This window comes from Anomaloglossus baeobatrachus, chromosome 3 (genome assembly GCF_048569485.1).
Source record: "Anomaloglossus baeobatrachus isolate aAnoBae1 chromosome 3, aAnoBae1.hap1, whole genome shotgun sequence".
Taxonomy (NCBI): Eukaryota; Metazoa; Chordata; class Amphibia; order Anura; family Aromobatidae; genus Anomaloglossus; species Anomaloglossus baeobatrachus.
In genome coordinates this window covers 30,624,962-30,648,262 of record NC_134355.1, presented here as the reverse complement: position 1 = coordinate 30,648,262, position 23,301 = coordinate 30,624,962, and the positions used below count along the sequence as shown (strand labels likewise).

Here is a 23,301-nt window from a genome sequence, read left to right as displayed (position 1 = left end):
TGTCAATATTAATGGACAGGTCTTGCATTTCTTCTGGTTGCAGGGAAATGTTCCTGTTGGTGTTGGAGAGGACAGGGAGCTTCTGACAATGATGCTTCTTAGATTTGGGGGCTGTCTAAAACACAGAAGTGGGGGGTCTGGAAAAATAGATTTTAACCGGGCATCTTTTTGCAGTAATGGTTGTAGTTTCCGTGCAGCTCCTCTAAACACCTCCAGATGTGGATTGTAGGTGACTACAAGAGGGACCCGGTTGTTCTCTTCTTTGGTTTTATAATGTAGAAGATGGTTTCTTGATATTCTGGTGGCTCTTATAATCTGGTTTTCAATTGTTCTTGGGTGGTAGCCTTGATTCAAAAAGGTTTTTCTGAGGCCCTCAAGGTGATTGTCTCTATCTGTACTGTTGGAACATATCCGATTGTACCTGATAGCCTGGCTGTATACAATAGAGTTTTTTATGTGTTTTGGATGAAAACTGTCCCATTTCAGGTATGTTGGACGGTCAATTGGCTTCTTGTACAGGGATGTCTGTATTTCATTGTTCCGTAGTTTAATGATGGTGTCCAAGAAGTTGATTTCCGTGCAGGAGTAGTTGAGTGTTAGGTTGATGGTGGGATGAAACTGATTAAATTGTTCATGGAAGGTCTTCAGCTGCTCCTCAGACTCTGTCCAGATGATTAAAATATCATCAATGTAACGGTAGTAGGCCAGAGGCCTGATAGGACAAGAGGATAAAAAGTCACTCTCAAGCTTGGCCATGAAAAGATTTGCATATTGTGGTGCCATTTTGCTTCCCATTGCAGTCCCAGTCTCCTGTAGATATATGTCATTGTCAAATTCAAAGTAATTATGGGTGAGGATAAATTTTGTAAGCTTCACCACAGAATTGGCATCAGTTCCTGTATTTTCCAGGAAAATTTTGCAAGCATTTAATCCATCCTGGTGTGGAATATTCGAGTACAAGGATTCCACATCCATGGTGGCAAGGATGGTTCCCTCTGGAAGAGGACCTATTGCTGATAGTTTTTTCAATAGGTCAGTAGTGTCCTGGATGTAGCTGGTTGTATCCCTTACCAAGGGTTTAAGGATACCCTCTACCCATCCAGAGACTTGTTCAGTGAGGGTGCCCACACATGAAATGATGGGTCTTCCTGGGTTTCCAGATTTGTGAATTTTGGGAAGCATGTAGAATGTGCCTATTCTTGGACTCACCGGTATCAGTTCATCAGTTCTTATGGATATGTCAGGCAGACAAGAGGCCAACTTGTTAAGTTCCTTGTAATAGTCCTGTGTAGGGTCAGACTCCAATTTCTTATAGTAGCGTGTGTCCATCAGTTGTCTGTGTGCTTCCTTCATGTAGTCTGATTTGTTCATCATGACTATTGCACCCCCCTTGTCTGCAGGTTTAATGATGATTTCTTTGTTGGTTTTCAAAGATTTTATGGCCCTTCTCTCCTGGGCACTGATGTTGGATGGTTGCCTCCTGTGTGTGTCTAGGAAAGTGGATTTTACCAAATGTCTGAAAGTGTCTATATAGTTATCCAGATGAGGGTTGCGTCCTGGTGGAGGTGTCCAATCTGATCTTTTCCTGGTTGTCAAGATCCGTCTTCCTTCAGTCTGGGAGGATTCTGAAACATCTGCATCGCTAAAATATTCCCTCAGACGTAGTCTCCTGAAGTAATCTTCCATGTCGCTGCAGAGTTCAATTTTGTCTAGAGCTTTAGTCGGACAAAATGAGAGTCCTCTAGAAAGCACAGCAACTTCCATTTTGTTTGGTTTGTAATCCGAGAGATTGATAACACAGTTAGATGCTTTTGTGCCTTGAATGGACTTGGTTTCCAAGTTGTCAGGTTTTGGCTTTGTTCTCCACCTGTTTGTATTAAGTCCTGAATTGAGGCGCAGTCTGTATAGCTTCTTTTCCTTGTTGTGGATCAGAAGGGTTCGTAGTCTGTAGTAGTATTGTTGTACTTCTTGTTCTGTGCTTTCTGGAAGTGTCTTCCTTTGTGTTTCAAATTCCCTCTGGATTTTACTCTTGATGCTGTAGAAGACATGCAAAAGGTGATTCCTTAGTCTCTCAGAAGTCCTGTGACAAAGGTTTTGTGCATAATGGGTATTGTAGGTATGTAGAATTGGGTTTGTAATCCAGAGTCCTTTGGGGATCAGATTCTCCTTTTTGCATTTGGATAAGAAAAATATGTCGCTGTCCAGTTGTGCGCGTTTCTTCAGAAGTGTCTTTAGTTCCATAAAGATGCGGTACATTCTGGTATCCTCCATTTTGATACAAGTAAAATATATCTTTGTACCGTGTTAGCCAGTAGAGATAAAAAAATTGTTTAAAAGAACAGAGAGTCCTCAGTGGTTGATACCTTTTAATGGCTAACTGAAAAGATGGTAATAATTGCAAGCTTTCGAGACTACTCAGGTCTCTTCATCAGGCATGGTATAACACAAAATCTGAAGAGTCACGTATTTATACACAACAGGACTTAGAATAGTGCAGTAAAAAAAAAAAAAAAAAAAAAAAAAAAAAAAAGAACAAGTTATATGAAACAGAACTATCTCTATGGCAGGGGGACAAGCTGTTCTAGCCATAAATACTGCTGCAGTTCAGTGTGAAAGTTTTATTGTCCTTTGATAAGGGTCTGGTCCAGGGCTGGGACACGCTCGGATGGTCAGAGGAGCACATCTTTTAACTGATGTAAAAAGACATGAATCCATGAGACACATTCATTCCTTCTCTGAATGTGTCAAAGGTCATCATAAGTTTGTACTCCCATAGTCTCCTGTCTCTCTGGGACTTGAAGTTTCCTTTCAATACCAGCAATTTCATGTCCATGATGCTGTGGTCTGGGTTACAAAAATGTTTGGCCACAGGTAGATCCATCCTTTTTTCTCTAATTGTGTGGCGGTGAGAATTCATCCTTGTCCTGAGCTGTTGTCCTGTCTCCCCTACATACAGACCCCCAGTTGGACATTTGGTACATATAATTAAGTACACCACATTGGTTGTGGTGCAGCTGAACGTACCTGGGATCTTGTAGTCCTGATGTGATCTGGGAATCTTTATCTTGTCCGTTGTCAATATTAATGGACAGGTCTTGCGCACACTCTTGGCATTCTCTTGATGAGCTTCAAGAGGTAGTCACCGGAAATGGTTTTCACTTCACAGGTGTGGGATTTCTTGCCTTATAAATGGGGTTGGGACCATCAGTTGTGTTGTGCAGAAGTCTGGTGGATACACAGCTGATAGTCCTACTCAATAGACTGTTAGAATTTGTATTATGGCAAGAAAAAAGCAGCTAAGTAAAGAAAAACGAGTGGCCATCATTACTTTAAGGAATGAAGGTCAGTCAGTCCGAACAAATTGGGAAAACTTTGAAAGTGTCCCCAAGTGCAGTGGCAAAAACCATCAAATGCTACAAAGAAACTGGCTCACATGAGGACCGCCCCAGGAAAGGAAGACCAAGAGTCACCTCTGCTGCTGAGGATAAGTTTATCCGAGTCACTAGCCTCAGAAATCGCAGGTTAACAGCAGCTCAGATTAGAGACCAGGTCAATGCCACACAGAGTTCTAGCAGCAGACACATCTCTAAATTAACTGTTAAGAGGAGACTTTGTGCAGCAGGCCTTCATAGTAAAATAACTGCTAAGAAACCACTGCTAAGGAGAGGCAACAAGCAGAAGAGACTTGTTTGGGCTAAAGAACCCAAGGAATGGACTTTAGACCAGTGGAAATCTGTGCTTTGGTCTGAGGAGTCCAAATTTGAGATCTTTGGATCCAACCACCATGTCTGTGCGACGCAGAAAAGGTGAACGGATCGACTCTACATGCCTGGTTCTTACCGTGAAGCATGGAGGAGGAGGTGTGATGGTGTGGGGGGGTGCTTTGCTGGTGACACTGTTGGAGATTTCTTCAAAATTGAAGGCATACCAAACCAGCATGGCTACCACAGCATCTTGCAGCGGCATGCGATTCCATCCGGTTTGCGTTTAGTTGAACCATCATTTATTTTTCAACAGGACAATGACCCCAAACACACCTCCAGGCTGTGTAAGGGCTATTTGACTAAGAAGGAGAGTGATGGCGTGCTATGCCAGATGACCTGGCCTCCACAGTCACCAGACCTCAACCCAATCGAGATGGTTTGGGGTGAGCTGGACCGCAAAGTGAAGGCAAAAGGGCCAAGTGCTAAGCATCTCTGGGAACTCCTTCAAGACTGTTGGAAGACCATTTCCGGTGACTACCTCTTGAAGCTCATCAAGAGAATGCCAAGAGTGTGCAAAGCAGTAATCAAAGCAAAAGGTGGCTACTTTGAAGAACCTAAAATATAAGACATATTTTCAGTTGTTTCACACTTTTTTGTTAAGTATTTCATTCCACATGTGTTAATTCATAGTTTAGATGCCTTCAATGTGAATCTACAATTTTCAGAGTCATGAAAATAAAGAAAACTATTTGAATGTGAAGGTGTGTCCAAACTTTTGGTCTGTACTGTATATATTTACAGGGTGGTCCAAAAGTAGGTGGACAGTATGTGTAATAGGGTTATGAAGGGGGAGATTTATCAAACATGGTGTAAAGTGAAACTGACTCAGTTGCCCTTAGCAACCAATCAGATTCCACCTTTCATTTTCCAAAGAGTCTGTGAAGAATGAAAAGTGGAATCTGATTGGTTGCTAAGGGCAACTGAGTCAGTTTCACTTTACACCATGTTTGATAAATCTCCCCCTTCATAACCCTAGTACGCATACTGTCCACCTACTTTTGGACCACCTCGTATATATACACCATCCTGTATACATATACAGTGTATATATATATATATATATATATATATATATATATAAACTAAACACACAAATAACACAGATACACATACTGTATATAGACATACATCAGCACACACATATATAGACATACATAATAAACACAAAAATAGGAAGGGGGGAATGGACAAAGGCTCACCAATACGTCCGATGGATCCACAGGTGCACCATTCTATGATTCTATGAAAATGGCTGGCATTCACAGATATTCAGAGAAAAAGGTGAAGAATTTCCGGCACTCCGATCATCCATAAAATTTAGTTGATTTTTTTTGGACATCTTCCAGTGATATAAATACGTAAAATCTTGAGCCCATATGTGGGCTCAAGATTTTATCTTTTTATACCACTGAAATATGTACAAATAACATACATAAACACACACTTATATAGACATAAAGGTGCATCTCAATAAATTAGAATATTATCAAAAAGTTACAGTGATTACAGTAATTCAATACAAAAAGGGAAACACATATATTATATAGAGTCATTACACACGGAAGGATCTATTCCTTTATATTATATAGAGTCATTACACACAGAGGGATTTATTTCACGTGTTTATTATATATTATATAGAGTCATTACACACAGAGGGATCTATTCCTTTATATTATATAGTTATTACACATAGAGGGATCTATTCCTATATATTATATAGCATTATTACACACAGAGGGATCTATTCCTATATATTATATAGAGTCATTACACACAGAAGGATCTATTCCTATATATTATGTAGTCATTACACACAGAGGGATCTATTCCTATATATTATATAGAGTCATTACACACAGAGGGATCTATTCCTATATATTATATAGAGTCATTACACACAGAGGGATCTATTTCACGTGTTTATTTCTGGTAATGTTGATGATTATGGCTTACAGCCAATGAAAACCCAAAAGTCTTCATCTCAGAAAATTACAATATTATATAAGACCAACTGAAAAAATATTTTAATCTCAGAAATGTTAGCGCCTCCTGAAAAGTCTGTACAGTAAATGCCTCAATACTTGGTCGCGGCTCCTTTTGCATGAATTCCTGCAGCAATGCGGCAATGTGGCAGGAGGCGATCAGCCTGTGGCACTGCTGAGGTGTTATGGAAGCCCAGGTTGCTTTGATAGCAGCCTTCAGCTCGTCTGCATTGTTGGCTCTGGTGTCTCTCATGGATTCTCTATGGGGTTTAGGTCATGCGAATTTGCAGGTCAATCAAGCACAGTGATACTGTAAACCAGGTATTGGTATTTTTGGCAGTGTGGACAGGGGCCATGTCCTGCTGGAAAATGACATTTCCATCTCCAAAAAGCTTGTTGACAGAGGGAAGCATGAAGTACTTTAAAATTTCCTCTTAGACGGCTGGGCTAACTTTGGTCTTGATAAAACACAGTGGAGCTACACGCGCAGATGACATGGCTCCCCAAACCATCACTGATTGTGGAGACTTCACACCAGACCTCAGCAGCTTGGATTGTGGCCTCCACTCTTCCTCCAGACTCTGGGACCGCAAATTCCAAATGAAATGCAAAATTTACTTTTATCTGAAAACAACACCTTGGACCACTGAGAACAGTCCAGTTATTTTCCTCCTTGGCCCAGGTAAGACGCTTCTGGCATTGTGAATAGGTCATGAGCGGCTTGACACAAGGAATGTGACACTTGTAGCCCATGTCCTGGATACGTCTGTGTGTGATGACTCTTGAAGCACTGACTCCAGCAGAGTCCACTCCTTGTGAATCGCCCTCAAATTTTCGAATAGCCTTTTTTTAACAATCCTATCAAGGCTGCGGTTATCCCGGTTGTTTGTGCACCTTTTTGTGCCACACTTTTTTCCTTCCACTCAATTTTCCATTAATATGCTTGGATACAGCACTCTGAGCAGCCAGCTTCCTTAGCAATGACCTTTTGAGGCTTACCTTCCTTGTGAAGCCTACTGAACCAGACTAAGGGACCATTGTAAATGCTTAAGAAGCCTTTGCAGGTGTTTTGTGGTAATTATTCTAATTTTCTGAGATAATGACTTTTGGGTTTTCATTGGCTGTAAGCCATAATCATCAACATTAACAGAAATAAACACTTGAAATAGATCACTCTGTGTGTAATGACTCTATATAATATATAATAAAAACGTGACATAGATCCCTCTGTGTGTAATGACTATATAATATATAGGAATAGATTCCTCTGTGTGTAATGACTCTATATAATTTATAGGAATAGATCCCTCTGTATGTAATGACGCTATATAATATATAGGCATAGATCCCTCTGTGTGTAATGACTCTATATAATATATAGGAATAGTTCCCTCTGTATGTAATGACTCTATATAATGTATAGGAATAGATCCCTCTGTGTGTAATGACTCTATATAATATATAGGAATAGATCACTCTATGTGTATTTACTCTATATAATATATAGGAATAGATCCCTCTGTGTGTAATGACTCTATATAATATATAGGAATAGATCCCTCTGTGTGTAATGACTCTATATAATATATAGGAATAGATTCCTCTGTGTGTAATGACTCTATATAATTTATAGGAATAGATCCCTCTGTATGTAATGACGCTATATAATATATAGGCATAGATCCCTCTGTGTGTAATGACTCTATATAATATATAGGAATAGTTCCCTCTGTATGTAATGACTCTATATAATGTATAGGAATAGATCCCGCTGTGTGTAATGACTCTATATAATATATAGGAATAGATCACTCTATGTGTATTTACTCTATATAATATATAGGAATAGATCCCTCTGTGTGTAATGACTCTATATAATATATAGGAATAGATCCCTCTGTGTGTAATGACTCTATATAATATATAGGAATAGATTCCTCTGTGTGTAATGACTCTATATAATTTATAGGAATAAATCTCTCTGTGTGTAATGACTCTATATAATATATTGGAATAGATCTCTTTGTATGTAATGATTCTATATAATATATAGGAATAGATCTCTCTGTGTGTAATGACTCTATATAATATATAGGAATAGATCTCTCTGTGTGTAATGACTATATAATATATAGGAATAGATCCCTCTGTGTGTAGTGACTCTATATAATATATAGGAGTAGATCCCTCTGTGTGTAGTGACTCAATATAATATATAGGAATAGATCCCTCTGTGTGTAATGATGACTCTATATAATATATGTGTTTCCCTTTTTGTATTGAATTACTGAAATAAATTAACTTTTTGATGATATTCTAATTTATTGAGATGCACCTGTATTTAAACATAAAAATACATAAGGAGGAAAAAACAAAAGCTCACTCATTCTGTACGTCCGATGGATCCACAGGTGCACCATTCTATGATTCTATGGTTCTATTAAAGTGGCTGGCATCCATAGGTATTCGGAGAAAACGGTGAAGAAATTCTGGCACAAAACACACACATATATATAGACATACATAAACACACACACACACACACACATATATATAAACATAAAAACACACACATATAGAAATAAACACACACATATAAACATACAAAAACACACATACACACACACATACACACACACATACTGTATATAGAAATAAACACAAATATATAGAAATAAAACAAACACATATAGACATACAAAAACACACACACATATAAAAAAATAAACACACACATATAGAAATAAACACACACATATAAACATACAAAAACACACATACACACACACATACACACACACATACTGTATATAGAAATAAACACAAATATATAGAAATAAAACAAACACATATAGACATACAAAAACACACACACATATAAAAAAATAAACACACACATATAGAGACATACAAACATATAAATATGGCATGTATATATTTAAGGTACTATAATATAATATATACTATAATTGTTTTGTTTATTCCCCAGGAGGCTCCTACAATCTGATTGGTCCTTTTGGGACCACTTGCATGTTTACTCTTCAATCCCATCAAACAAGGTAAAATCTAAAATCGCCCACTAGAGGTACATAGGGGTTTTATAGACACTATAGCGAAGCAAAATTTGTGAAATCACAAGGTTGCGAGTCTAAAAATTATAACAGTGCAATGCCAAAAAATTAGCGAAGATGAGCAGCACTCATATAGAAAACAATGGCACCTAAACCCCATAAATCTTATGCATGATCAATTACCTGGCACAAAATATCCTTGACGTATCCCCCGCACAGCTCTTGCTCCTTATAGTCATAGTGGTCCATGATGGACCAGTATTTCTCGGCTATGATGTTGTCCTTTTCTTGGTCGCAGCATCCAAATTCTTGATACTGAGAGCAAAATTCCAAGTGCATGGTTGGCTTGAAAGGAGGTCCAAAGTCCAAGCATTGGGGGTGAGCAAGAACACCTGTCAGGAATATGCTGGAGAAGACAGGAACCGTGAGGAACATTCTGAGGAACGCTTCTTCCTTCACCCTGGACCATCTTGAGACTGGATGTGATGTAGTCATCTCCCCCCAGGATGAGATGCTCACATGCTGCACTCCAGGCTCTTAAATCCTGTGTGTTCAGATATATCCCAGCCCCATACACTCCCCACCCCTGCATCTTTATCACCTTTCCCTTCATGTTTCTCTGTGACCAGCCCCTTCCAAACTCCAAGTTATTCTACCACCTCCTTGGTCATTGTCCTCCTTCACGTTCTTTCTAATTTAACCCTATTAAGTTTGGAAGGAAGCAATTCAGATATATCTTCATCACCAGCTTCTCCTCCAAAGAAGGCAGAGAATTGTGAAATTAAGTTGTTGCAGGCAATTTCCTATATGGGAAAAGACACCACAAAACAGCAGCTGGAGGGCGCTCTCGCCATGTGTCTTTATTTATGGGTTAAGCAACTCTTTTAGATAATGAAGATTATATAATCTCCGAGGGAGGTGGGGAACAAGTGGATTTCCTAGGGAAGAGCTGTTTTTCTAGGTATTATTCTGTAGTTTTTATGTATATTTTATTTTAGCTTTTATTTTCTCTTAGTTTTGGCGCATTTCTTGCTGCTTTATATTGTTTTTTTCAATCAATTTTGTTTATATTTATTTCTTTATCTAATGTAAACCTGTGTGTGTGTGTGTGTATATGTGTGTGTGTGTGTATGTGTATATGTGTGTGTGTGTATGTGTGTGTGTGTGTGTATGTGTATGTGTATACGTGTGTGTGTGTGTTTGTGGTATGCATGTGTGTATGCGTGTGTGTGTATGTGTGTGTGTGTGTGTGTTTGTGGTATGCGTGTGTGTATGTGTGTGTGTGTGTGTCTGTGTGTGTGTTTGTAGTATGCGTGTGTGTATGTGTGTGTGTGTGTGTGTGTGTGTGTTTGTGGTATGCGTGTGTGTACGTGTGTGTGTGTGTGTGTGTTTGTAGTATGCGTGTGTGTATGTGTGTTTGTTTGTGGTATGTGTGTGTTTGTGTGTGTGTGTTTGTCCGCTAAAGGAATCCAGACCGTCGCATTTACAGTCCCAAATTTTGTACAGCCGTCTCACTTGACTTAGGGAACATCATAGACTGTTTGGAGGGGAAATTTTAACCGCACACTTTACAGTTATTCACCATAAAAATAACACTTAATATATTGGCTGTTCTGACAGTTACCCTGGATATTTATCATGTGGCCTATAGCAACCAATCACAGCTCTGCTTCCATTTTGCTACAGGTCATTAATAGGAGGTCTGACTGGTTGCTATAGGCAACGAAGGACATTCTTAGTATAAGAAGCTTATTTGTCAGTTAATATGATTTTGGTGGTGATAAGGAGAGAGGGAGAGAGAAGGAGAGAGACTGAGAGAGAAAGTGGGAGAGAGGGAGATTGAGTGGGTTGGAGAGTGGGGGAGAGGAAGAGTGGGAGAGAGGAAGAGTGGGAGAAAGAGAGAGTGGGAGAGAGAGGGAGAGTAGGAAGGTGGGTGAGAGATGGAGACAGAGAGAGAAAGTGGGAGAGAGGGAGAGTGGGAGACAGAGAGAGTGGGAGAGAAGGAGAATGGTTGAGAGGGAGAAGGAATGAGTGAGTGTGGGAAAGAGAGGGAGAGTGGGAAAAGAAGACAGAGTGGGAGAGAGGTAGAGTGGGAGCGAGATAGAGTGGTAGAGAGGGAGAGAGCAGATGTGTATCTGGGTTGGCTGGCTGGGCATGTGCCCCAAGCACAGTTCCAGGGGGCGCCATCGGACCGCCTGATGCCACGCTCTGAGATTCTCCACACCGGCTGTGTCTTGGTGCCCTTCGTAGTAATAGCAGGCTATTCTCTGAGTCCTGGCGCTTAAGCTGACAGCCAGACTCAGAAAGTGCAGTGCACGGCTCCCTGTGATCAATTGTACTTGTGTCTCTCAGATGCCAGTGCAATTGAACCCTCTGACCGTTGGCACTTCCGGGTCAGTGCGACAGTAGTGTGATCAGGTCAGCTGATCACATTGCTGACGTCACTCGTCAGAGCCGCAGCCCGCAGAGGTGGCAAACACCGGTGGTGGTGAGTGCTCCAGTGTGAGCTGAAAACACCAGAGTGGAACAATTGAGGGTGAGGGGGGAATCGTCTATGACACAGTATGGGGGGAGGGTGAGGGGAGTAATATAAATGCGGTCACAGTATGGGGTGGATACGAGGGGGCTGTTGATAAGTCTTTGGCTTTACTCAGAAAGAAACGATATAGGGTGATGAAACTTAACATTTATTCCACATACTCTCCACTGATGTCCACACACTTCTTACATCTGTATTCCAAGTTCTGTAAGCCTAGCAAAAAGAAGGTTGTGCCTCAAACCAGGCATCCGTAGCAGCCATGGCATCAGAAATTGTGTGGAATTTGGTACCCTTGAGGTGTTTCTTCAGGTTTGGAAACAGATGATAGTCGGAGGGAACTAGATCTGGTGAATAAGGTGGGTGGTCAACCAGCTGGAAGCCTAGCTCTGCCAGTTTTGCTGTGGTCGCTTGTGCAGTGTGAGCGGAGGCGTTGTCTTGCAGGAATAAGATTCCTTTAGACAGCTTGCCGCACCTTTTTTCCTTTAGAGCTGTCTTCAATTGGTCCAAAAGTTCAATGTAATATCTTGCATTGATGGTGGAACCCTTTTGAAGGTAGTCGACTAGCAGCACGCCCTCCTTATCCCAGAACAGGATAGGTCATCAATGTCTGATCTGATGGGGTCCAGACCTCCTGCCAATCGGCTGTTCTAGGCACCGGTGATGGCAGCAGATGGCTGGAGTGCTCAATTTCGGATCTGCTCTGTCTTCTGATAGTGGCCATGGCTGGGTACTGCACATCTGCTCCTATGATTGTTGTACGTATACCCTCTTTCACTTGTAAAGCGCCATGGAATAAATGGCGCTATAATAATAAATAATAATAATATTCAAATCAATGAGGCGTATGAGCAGCACCCTGCATACTTGTGCTCTCATGACTGTACACTCTCGTCACTGGCATAGGAGAATCTTAAAAGTGTGAAGAGCATGCGTTGTGAGAATTCACCTAGAGTGGTTGCAGACATTCATCATAAATCTGGAGAATCCCTTTAGCTATAAAATTAAGCACTGAAGCCCAATCCTAATAGTGTGTAATATACTCCCTGTCAGGATTCAGCTCTGCATTCTGGTTCCAACAGCCATCACATGGCCGCTCCACTCATGCAATTTTCATATTTAGTCATGTGACAATTTGATTCTCTTTCTTCTTCTCTGTTTTTCATTGAATAATGAGAGTTAGGAAGAGCGGCTTGTCTGCACGTGACTAAGTGTGCAAATCATATATGGATGAGCGGTCACGTGTCGACTACCCAAAACGAGGGGGGGGCGCCAAACTAAATTCTTACCCCGGGTGCCAGAAAGCCTAGATACACCTCTGCAGAGAGACAGAGATTGAGACTTCGTTACTATCCGAGGCAATGCCGGGTACTACAGCTATTTCCATGATAAATTTACTGATATCCTTTGCATACTTAAAGTTTTATGGATTTGTTCCAAGATTTGGTCACAAAACTGCGCTGTTTGTATTGCACAGGGAGAAATCCAAAGCAAATATTTGCATTTATACCTCTTGCAGATTATTTCATTCCATATGCATAACAGATTGTAAATTGTATATGTATCGTACAGCACGTTGTTACAGCATTATCTGCACCAAGTACACTACGTCTTACCATGTATTTGTGACGCCCTGGGAAAACCAGGTTGTCACAGAGCCTGCACAAATCCACCAAAATGCAGGCTAATCTCCTCTTTGGCACCAACACAGTGCCCACACAGGTATACACCAGCCAATCAGGCCTAGTCACACCCTCCCCCCAGGACAATGGGATGGATCGAGGAGAAGAGTTCAGGAAGTGACAGAGAGGAGTGGAGTGGCAGTTTGAGCTGTAATCAGTGAAGAGCTGACAGGAGGGAGTTGGAGCTCCCTGGAGAGGGTGGTAGTAGGGGTTGGAGCCCCGGACCACTGGACTACTGGACTAGCTACGCGGACTAGGTGGCAGTGAGGGCCATAGGCGATGGAGATCCGGTCGCGGGGAACCTGAAGTAGACCGGGGCAGGGTTGTAGCCCGCCGGTGCCGAGAGAGTGGATCCGGTCCGGAGGCCGTTTCAAGTGGACTAGCCCAGACAAGAGAGAGACAGACAAAGTGCAGAAGAAAGGGCCCCTGGCTGTATATCTGTGTGTGGGATCCGAATGCAACTGCAGGAGGCAACCAGTCACTGGCAACTTGGTTTACAATACGAACTGTGTGTGTTTACTGACCGTCCAAATCAGCACCAGCTCATCCAGCACCACGACAACAAACTGTGAGTTGCCTGCTCTCTGCAATCCCTCACCATCCTCTGGGCCCCGGGACTACACCTCTCCTACCTGTGGAGGGGATCCCACCTTACTGCCCCGCTCCATCAGCCATGAGCGCCCGCATACAAGACATCGGCGGTGTCACCATCCCTCACCGCAACCCACGGGTGGCGTCACTGACAAAGACTCTGTCCCCTGTAAATAACCCCTTTTCACTTGTGGGCGACGGACGGCTGCGCAAGCCCTGGATCCGGCTGCCACTCGAGCCACAGCCACCGCCCGGAGTGCCCCCCCCGGTTGTGGTCTGTCCCCCGCCCGCGACATATTTACACAATTGCAATACAGATTGGATGCAAATTCTGTGCTGAAATTTGCCTGATATTCTACTAAAGTCAGCATCCATTGTACGTGAATGGGATTTACGCAAATCTGTTCACATGCATCAAACAGTAGGACACATCACTGCTACATCACTACAGTGAGTCTCCTGATCTTCTCAAATTTGCTACATCATTTGGCTCTGCTACATCACTACAGTGAGTATACTGATCTTCTCAGCTGTGCTACATCATTTGGCTCTGTACATCACTACAGTGAGTCTCCTGATCTTCTCAACTTTACTACATCATTTGGCTCTGCTACATCACTACATTGAGTTTTCTGATCCTAACTTTACTACATCATTTGGCTCTGCTACATAACTTCAGTTAGTCTCCTGATCTTGTCAACTTTACTACATCATTTGGCTCTGCTACATAATTTCAGTTAGTTTCCTGATCTTCTCAACAGTACTACTGTCGCGGGCGGAGGAGGGGACGCTGCGCTCTCCCACTGCTCGGGTCCGGCTGCCTCTGCTGCTGCGGCCGCTGCTGCTCGGTGCCTCGAGCGATGGGCTGGATCCCGGGGACTCGAGCGGCGCTCCTTGCCCGTGAGTGAAAAGGGGATTAGTTTTGGGGATTTATTGTCCGTGACGCCACCCACGGTTGTGGTGATTGTGTGGACACCACCGCTGCTCTGTATGGGGATCCCGGAAGCGGTGACAGGGAGCAGCAGAGTTGTTAGTTCCCCCCTCCGTGGGTAGGGGTTGGTTGTCCCGGGGCCCAGTGATGGGGAGGAGGATGAGAGATGGCAGGCCAGATGCGGGGCCTGGTGAGGTGCGGGGGCAGCGCTGTGCCTCACGGCACGGTGGTACTCACTCAGCCTGAGACGGTGACACAGTTCTCGGTAAAACACTCGGCTGGAAGGACGGTTCCCACAGAAGGCTGCTGTTGCTTTTCCCCGGTAGTTAACGGTGACTGTCTCTTTCTGTACACCTTGTGTAATGTTGGTAGCGATGGGTTCCCACCGGTTACCCGCTCCCCGACTTGGATATGGGCCGGAGGAGCCCCTCTTTGCCCGCAGGCGCTGACCCTGAGAAACTGGTGCCTTGGCGATGGCGGTGTCTCTCTCATACGGTTGGACTGTTGCCTTCAATCGGGACTTAGTTGTTTGGAGACCCGGAGGTCCCCTTCACTGACGGATTTGGCAAATTCACGGCGACTCCTAGCCTTGCCGGGATCCGAAAGGCCCCTGCCAATGGTGCTGGCTTCTCCTTGTGTACCGGTCCGGTACCGCCGGGCCACCACCCGTCCACGGTCCTTACGGCACCTCTGATCAGCCTCCACTGCAGACGGTCACCGCTGTCTGCTAACCTTGCTGTCTCGGTCCGGGGCACACACCCGGACCAACTTTAGGCTTTCAAACTGTCACTTTTCTCTTTCACTACTTTCCCTCCTCTCACTTCCCTCGCTTCACTCTAACTGCCTGTGTTTTCCCTCCTCCAGGACTGTGAACTCCTTGGTGGGCGGAGACCAACCGCCTGGCTCCACCCCCTGGTGTGGACATCAGCCCCTGGGGAAGGCAACAAGGATTTCTGGTCTAGCTTAGGTGTGCCTAACCGGGGTGTAGGGTGTGGTGATGTCATTACCTGTGACCCCTGGCTTGCCCAGGGCGTCACATTACACCATTTGGCTCTGCTACATAACTTCAGTTAGTCTCCTGATCTTCTCAACCTTAATACATCATTTGGCTCTGCTACATCACTGCAGTGAGTCTCCCGCTCTTCCCCACTTTACTACATAATTTGGCTCTGCTACATCACTGCAGTGAGTCTCTTGATCTCAACTTTACCACATTATTTGGCTCTGCTACATCACTACAGTGAATCTCCTGATCTTCTCAGCTCTGTCTCTTCACTAAATCTTCTCTGCTGTGCCATGTATTCAATCCCTGAGTGTCTGGCTTCCTTGTCGTCTAGGATTCTACACATCCAGTTGCTATTACAACCTCCATCGCTCCAGCCTTTCCACCTTGCTGCACCAGCGTGATGTGTCCGAGCTGCGCATCAACCACTCTTTTGGACCAAGGCAATGGAGATTTCATTTCACCTGGTGGGACATAACACCCATCTTTACTTGAATCCTGAATGCCAAAAATAGGCTGATGCTCCCATGAGCTCTATTACAACTGCCTAAATCAATTTTCACTCATCGTTCTATGTGGCGGACCAAGGCAATACAACATGGATAAATGGAAGAAGAAAAGAGTTGAATCAAGTGCCCCAAAATACATGTGATCTCCATCCAATATACACATTCCGCATGCTCCGAATAATCCAGTATAATCCCTGCTTCTACCATACTACATAATACCTAAAAATTCAGAGCTTCATCAGGGCATCTCAGCAAACATATACGGAGGCCAACACACCGATCCTCGTAATCCAGACCTGGCGTTTATTGGTTCAGAGAATTCACCGGGGGCCACGACCGCACATGGAGATCCCCAACATAGGGTGAGAATGCAACATAAGCAAATATCTGGAGGCTACAGATAGACCTGAACTGATGACAGATACATCACTCTACAGAAACCTGGCACCAGAGAAAGATGAAAGTCTATGCGCCCCCTCCTTAGATTTTCAAACAAATTGTGTTCCAGTGACCTTTACTGATTGATTAAGCATTACGCAGAATACGAGCTATTTATCAGTATGTGTTTGGCGTCTAGGCAGAGACCCCACACAAACCCGGGGAGAACGTGTAAACTCCACGCAGATGTCGTCCTTGGTGGGACAAGAATTCACGAGCTGCAATTAAATAGAGCTGGACGGCAGTGCTAACCACGGGCTAAGGTGCTGCGCCATACACATCATATACACAAAGGTATATAAAGAGACACAGATACAGAAACACGCACATACATACACAGACACCTACAGATACTCTGCATGGAGAAAAGTATTAGGAGACACGTCTTAATCATTGAATGCCAGTTCCTCATCTGGCCACATTGCCCTCAGTGCATATCTTCTGGCCCCATTGCCATAGAGTATAACTTGCGGACCCATTTTCAGAGTGTATAATATCCACCCCTGTTGCCCCGGTGTATAACATCTGGTCCCATTGCCCCCCGGTCTATAACATCCAGCCCCATTGTCCCGGTGTATAACATTCGTCCCCATTGTCCCGGTGTATAACATTCGGCCCCATTGTCCCGGTGTATAACCTCTGGCACCATTGTCCCGGGGTATAACATCCGGCCCCGTTGCCCCGGTGTATAACCTCCGGCCCCATTGTTCCGGTGTATGACCTCCGGCCCCATTGTCCCGGTGTATAACATCCGGCCCCGTTGCCTCGGTATATAACATCCGGCCCCATTGTCCCGGTGTATAACCTCCGGCCCCATTGTCCCGGTGTATAACCTCCGGCCCCGTTGTCCCGGTGTATAACATCCGGCCCCGTTCTTCCGGTGCATAACATCCGGCCCCGTTGCCCCGGTGTATAAGATTCGGCCCCATTGTCCCGGTGTATGACCTCCGGCCCCGTTGTCCCGGTGTATAACATCCAGCCCCGTTGCCCCGGTGTATAACATCCGACCCCATTGTCCCGGTGTATGACCTCCGGACCATTGTCCCGGTGTATAACCTCCGGCCTCATTGTCCCAGTGTATAACCTCCGGCCCCGTTGTCCTGGTGTATAACATCCGGCCTCGTTGCCCCGGTGTATAACATTCGGCCCCATTGTCCCGGTGTATGACATCCGGCCCCGTTGTCCTGGTGTATAACATTCGGCCCTGTTGCCCCAGTGTATAACATCTGGTCCCATTGCTCCTGGTGTATAACATCCAGCCTTATCACTCCCAGTATCAACACAAAAAACCTGGTTATATAAAATAAACCAAAAAGCGAGTATTCTCCCAATAAAATATTATTTATTTATTGAAAAGGTTTAAAATAACCATCAGATATATAAAAATTTAAATATATTCAATTTAATCAATTAATAGCCGGTGCTACATAAAAATATAAAAACATGGGGGGGCAATACAGTATCAACAGCTTCAAAACATGCACGCTATAAATAACAATCAGTCAGTCTTCAATAAAGTGTTTGTGCTAACAATAAATAACTATGCTGACTCATTAAATTGATCCAATATAGCCAGTATTGGGATCCTAATGATAACCCATATAGTTAGATATAATCCAGTATTGCTAATGTAGCCAATATTAGGATCTCTATAATATTGCTTACCTAAAGGCTGTGCTCTGTGTGTCCCCCTCGCCCCAACGTACGTTTCGCCTCTTCATCACTCCCAGTGTATAATATCTGGCGCTATTGCTCCTAGTGTATAACAACCAGCCCCATTGCCCCATTGCCCCGCCGAGTGTATAGCATCTGGCCCCATTGCTCCTGGTGTATAACATTCATCCCCATTGCGCCTGTTGTATAAAAGCTGGCCCCTCTGCCCTTAGTGCTTTAATTCCAAGTTCCCTGCACATGTGTTATACTTTCCTTCCAGCTTTTTCATGCTTTTTCAGCGCTGCTCCATCTTGTGCCCATAACTTCTAACTGGCCGAAAGTCAGAAGTTAGGTTACAAGCTCCCAATACAAGTCTAGAGAGCCAGAAGGAGGCCAGAACGAGGCTCCCGTAGACTTACATTGAGTTGTGACTTTCGGCGTGCTCCATGAAACACTGGAACTTCCACCAGGTACAAATCACAGAAGACTGACCGCAGCGGTGGCGATAGAAGATGAAGATACCAGAGGTTGGGTATAGGATGGGGGGTAAGGGACTTACAGTTAATGCACCACTCCAGAGGTGATAAACCTCCAATGGAGTGGTGCACTAAGGCCATGTTCCCGCAATTTGTACCCGTTAAGATTTTTGATGCTGCAGAATTTCTGCACCATCTCCGCACCTTAGTTTACTTGTGTTTTTTTTCATTGCATTTTTGTGTGTTTTTGACGCTGCGTCTTTCTCTCATTTTTGACGCTGCGCATTTGTCTCTGTTTGGAGTGACATCTTATAAATAAAGGACAAAAGGGGGATCGGTCTCATGGAGCGCTGATAAAGAGAATAAGAGTCCTGTTACGAACCAGCGCTGCCATAGCCGCAAGCAGCCTGCTGCGGTTCCTGTTGCGCCCAGGCGCCGGCTGCCGTTCTTGGCCGTGCCTCGGGTCGTCCAGTTGGCTGCTCCTTCCACCACATCTAAGTGTGGAGAGGCGGCTAGTGCGCATGCGTGCGCCGATTTACCCCAGGCAGAGTCTAAGTCTGGTGTTTTGCCTACTGAGCATGCTCAGCCTGATTGTGTCATTTCTGAGACTAAGTCCTCAGTTCAGGCTACTGAGCATGCTCCTACAATTAATCCTAACAGCCTCTTTGCACAGGTACTTGGACTTCGTGCTGGGTCTAATTTCTGGGATGTTCCTACTGAGCATTCTCAGGCAGTCTGATTTCTGAGTCTGTTGTTCAGGCTACTGAGCATGCTCAGGCACTTAGTCCATCAGAGGCTAGGTCCGGTAAGGACCTCACTGAGCATGTCCGTGAGGTGGCAGGCCCTGATAGGGCAGAGGGTGTCAGGTGTCCTGATGACGTGGCCACTCCGGACTGGCTCGCAGAGGCCCGCCCCTATGATCTGGCACCTCACGATTGGTCATCAGACGATGACTGGTGAAGTGTTTGGGGCGTGGCTGCCATGAGGTCATCAATGACGTGGCGGTTCCGGATAGGCCGCTGGTGACGTCGCTGCTGACATGGCACTCTGCTATTGGACCTTGGTGGTTCCACCCTAGGTTTGGGGTGGACCCAGGTTATAAAAGAGGCTGGAGACAACATGGAGGTGCGCAGTCTTCATTTAGAGTTCATGGTGGCATAAGCTTTGTTGGAAGCGGTAGGTAGGGCTAGGCGAACGGTGCCTGTCATGCCAAGATTCGTGGCTCAGCACATCAGGGTCAGGCACCGTGCTTCCTTGCTGCCAGTTGTGCTATAGCAGTCCAGTGGCGTTAACTGGACTGCGGCTGCTGTGCCACCTGTCCATTTGTGCCTCCTACGCACACGAACAGCATACCTGTTGCGTTACTTGTCCGGTTGTGTTCTCTACGCGCACGGACAGCGTATTCCAGAACCCCTGTGGAGTTAACAGGGTGTTCCTGGATTGGGTGTGTGAACCCTATTTCTCTCCTCGGCTTCCCAGTCAAATGCTACTGGTGTGACTACTTGGTCTGACGTGTCCTTCACACACGTGGCCAGTCGAGTGGTGACCAGAAACGCTAATCGAAGGACCGCTCGGCCTGACGTGTCTTACACACTGTCGCAGCGGTCTTCTCGGTCAACGCTAACTGGTTACCATCCGGCCTGACGTGTTCCCTACACACGGGGTTGGAGTAGCGCCCGCGCCACCGAAACGCTAACTGGGTTGTCGTCCAGTTTGACGTGTCCCCACACACGTGACCAGTTCCCAGGTCTCCGGGGTTATCTCTGAGTCATCCGCTCTATAGTCTTCGCCTAACCCACAGGGTGCCAGCAGCTCCATTGCCATCTGGAGCATGGTGGGCCCTGACTGGCGATTGGGATATATACCCCCTGGTCCTAATCTGCCGGTTCCCCCGTAACAAGTCCCAAGGGTTCTTTTAAAGAAAACAAACCTTTTAATGGTGGTCCGTTATAGCCACAATGCGTTTCGACAACTAGTATGTAGTCTTCCTCAGGTGATATAGCTTATAAATAAAGGTGTTTTGTTTTTGAAACAACATCTATTTCAATCTATATCTTACCTGGAGAAATTCTGCACAGAAAACTCAACTGTAAAATGTTGTGCTTTTGAGACAAAAACACAGGAAAAACTCATTGTAGGTATGTCCCTAACAGTTTGTTTTTCTGTTGAGTTTTCAGAGCAAAGACTTTCCAAGGCTTTATGCACATGGTGTAACAGGATATGTAATGACAGGACAGGGACCCCTAGGCTGGTCTTCGAGACTCGAGACCTTGTGCTGTCCCTTTTCTCAGAGGTAGGCTTGATGGTAGCCAGGTCCAAGCCCCCAACGTGACCCTAACTCTTTTCCGACCCCTGATTTACTCCCTTAGGGTGGGCCAGAAAACACAATAACAAAACCCCACAAAAAGGACAGACAAGGAAGAACGTAAACTTGTACACTCTGCACTAAAAACACACAGGAGAGACAATATGTGTACAAGGAAAAAGCGAAAAGGGGAGAAAGTAATGCACAACAGGGGAATGCTCACAGCACTCAATATCACAACAAAGATCACCATAAACAGGTTCACCAAAACATATATTAACCAATATGAAATACAGGTATACATCATTTAAGTGTCAAAAGGTTGACCAATATCACCATATTAACAGTATACAACCAAGATTGATTCAGTCCAAAAGTCTAAACATTGTAATCAATAATGCAAACAAGTGGTGAGGTTCACCAAAACGACTGGGATCGCTGGAGCATATGCTAAAGCTATAATCGGCGCATACTGGAAGAAAGCCGTGCCTTAAATAGGAAAGAGACAGCTGCACAAGGCAATTAGCAACCTAAGCTCCTAGTTTCTGCTCACCAGTCTGCAGGAATTAAGCCAGAGTCACACTTGCGAGTGCCTTGTATGTAACTCGCGCGAGTCTCTCATTGCATCACCCGTCATGGCCAAACACTCACCGGACAGGAGCGTCTCAGCTGCATAGAGATACATGCAACCGACCTGCTTCTTTCAGGAGAGTGTGCGGCCGTGTCGGGTGATGCAATGAGAGACTCATGCGAGTTACACGCGAGGCACTCGCAAGTGTGACTTCGGCCTTAATACCAGCATAAAAAAGAAAAAGGAGCCAGCACGATCTGAAATTGGCATGCATCATATAAAAAGTGCCAATTCACAGATTTATTCCAACTGTACTATAATAAAAAAAATGAGATTTTTAGCAAATAATTGATCAATTCTTTGAGCCACCCCTGCCAACGTCACGGCAAATCTCAACATAGAAGTTATATATACAGGTTACAGGTATGTGTGCTCCATTATGGTTCTGCTTTTAACTTTATCCAGGAGGCCGCATGGCCCATGAAATACAGAATATAGTGTAGTACCCCCCTATTGAGATTTGCCGTGACGTTGGCAGGGGTGGCTCAAATAATTGATCAATTATTTTCTAAAAATCTCATTTATATTACAGTACAGTTGGAATAAATCTGTGAATTTGCACTTTTTATATGACGCATGCCATATTCAGATCGTGCTGGCTCCCCTCTCTCTTAATACCAGCATGACTGAAGACCAGTGAACCTGAATCAGCCGACACCCGGCTCTGGCTGAATAATTCAGGCTGCTCGCTAGACTTTGTAGTGTGAACAGCGTCTGATGCCACCGTGCCACCAAGTGCGTGCAGAGCCGACCATCGCAAGACACACAACAACTTTTTCAGGCAGCTTCCGCTGGTATTCCATTCCACCCTAAGTTTTTTTGCTACATTTTTGGAGCCACATTAGTGGAAACTCCCAAGTTTTTGAGGCGTTTTGAGAGCTTTTGCTCAGTATCTGCTGCAAAAACATAATTTTTTATGTGGATGCTTAGGAGGATTTGTTTCAAAATCAATGTTAAAAAAAAAATAGCCTACGAGCCAAGTACCGTAATCATTTTAAATTGCTCCATATGGTAATAACTGTGCCCACTGTCTGGCAAACATATCAAAACTCTCCACCATGGTGGAAAGCATCCGTTACAATGAGAAAACTACAGTAGCAGCAATTAGATCCAATGCGATCTTAACCTCTCAATGTAAACACGAGAGTTTATTCATAGAGGACACATGGATGTCGTTACACCACTGAGAATAACTAAAGACACTTGTGCATTAAAGCTTCGCCGTGCATTAAACCTAAACTTTCATCTACGTAAGGGTGACAACTGGCAGCAATTGTATCTTCTGAGAACTTATTTTTAGCTTAGCAACATTTGTTTTGGAAAAAGGAAATAAATGCATTTAAAAAAAAAAAATTAAAAATGTAAAATTTATTGGAAATTGAATTAGTTTATTTGGCCGCAAAAACAAACTCCAAAAACACTTGGTTAAATGAAAGCCATCAGAGAATCAGAGACGTTATTTTAGCGACTTTACACATGTCTTGAATTAAGAGATTATAGACTGGAAGCAAAGACGAGACTTGGGCTAAATTTCAGAAATGAAAACACATTTATTGATGTTGAATCCATTTCTTTATTTCACCCTTTCAATGGGCTCCAGAGAAAAGAAAAGGCTCCTAGAAGCAGAGAGCAGAGAGGGCCACACACCGGCTCATGCAGGGGCAGAAACAAAAATGCCTGAGCTCCTATGTCAATCTTTAAAAGGGTGGTTCACCCATATTTTTTA

At 44.2% G+C, this 23,301-nt stretch overlaps 1 protein-coding gene across 1 annotated transcript in view; it reads right to left on the bottom strand.

Moving 5' to 3' along the window:
* Positions 1-9,315, bottom strand: part of HHIPL2 (HHIP like 2) — a 93,688-nt gene extending 84,373 nt beyond the window's left edge. The window contains exon 1 of the mRNA XM_075337974.1: positions 9,004-9,315. Within this exon, the coding sequence (XP_075194089.1) occupies positions 9,004-9,315 (312 nt within the window). The remainder of the gene's footprint in view (positions 1-9,003) is intronic.
* Positions 9,316-23,301: the final 13,986 nt, after the last annotated feature.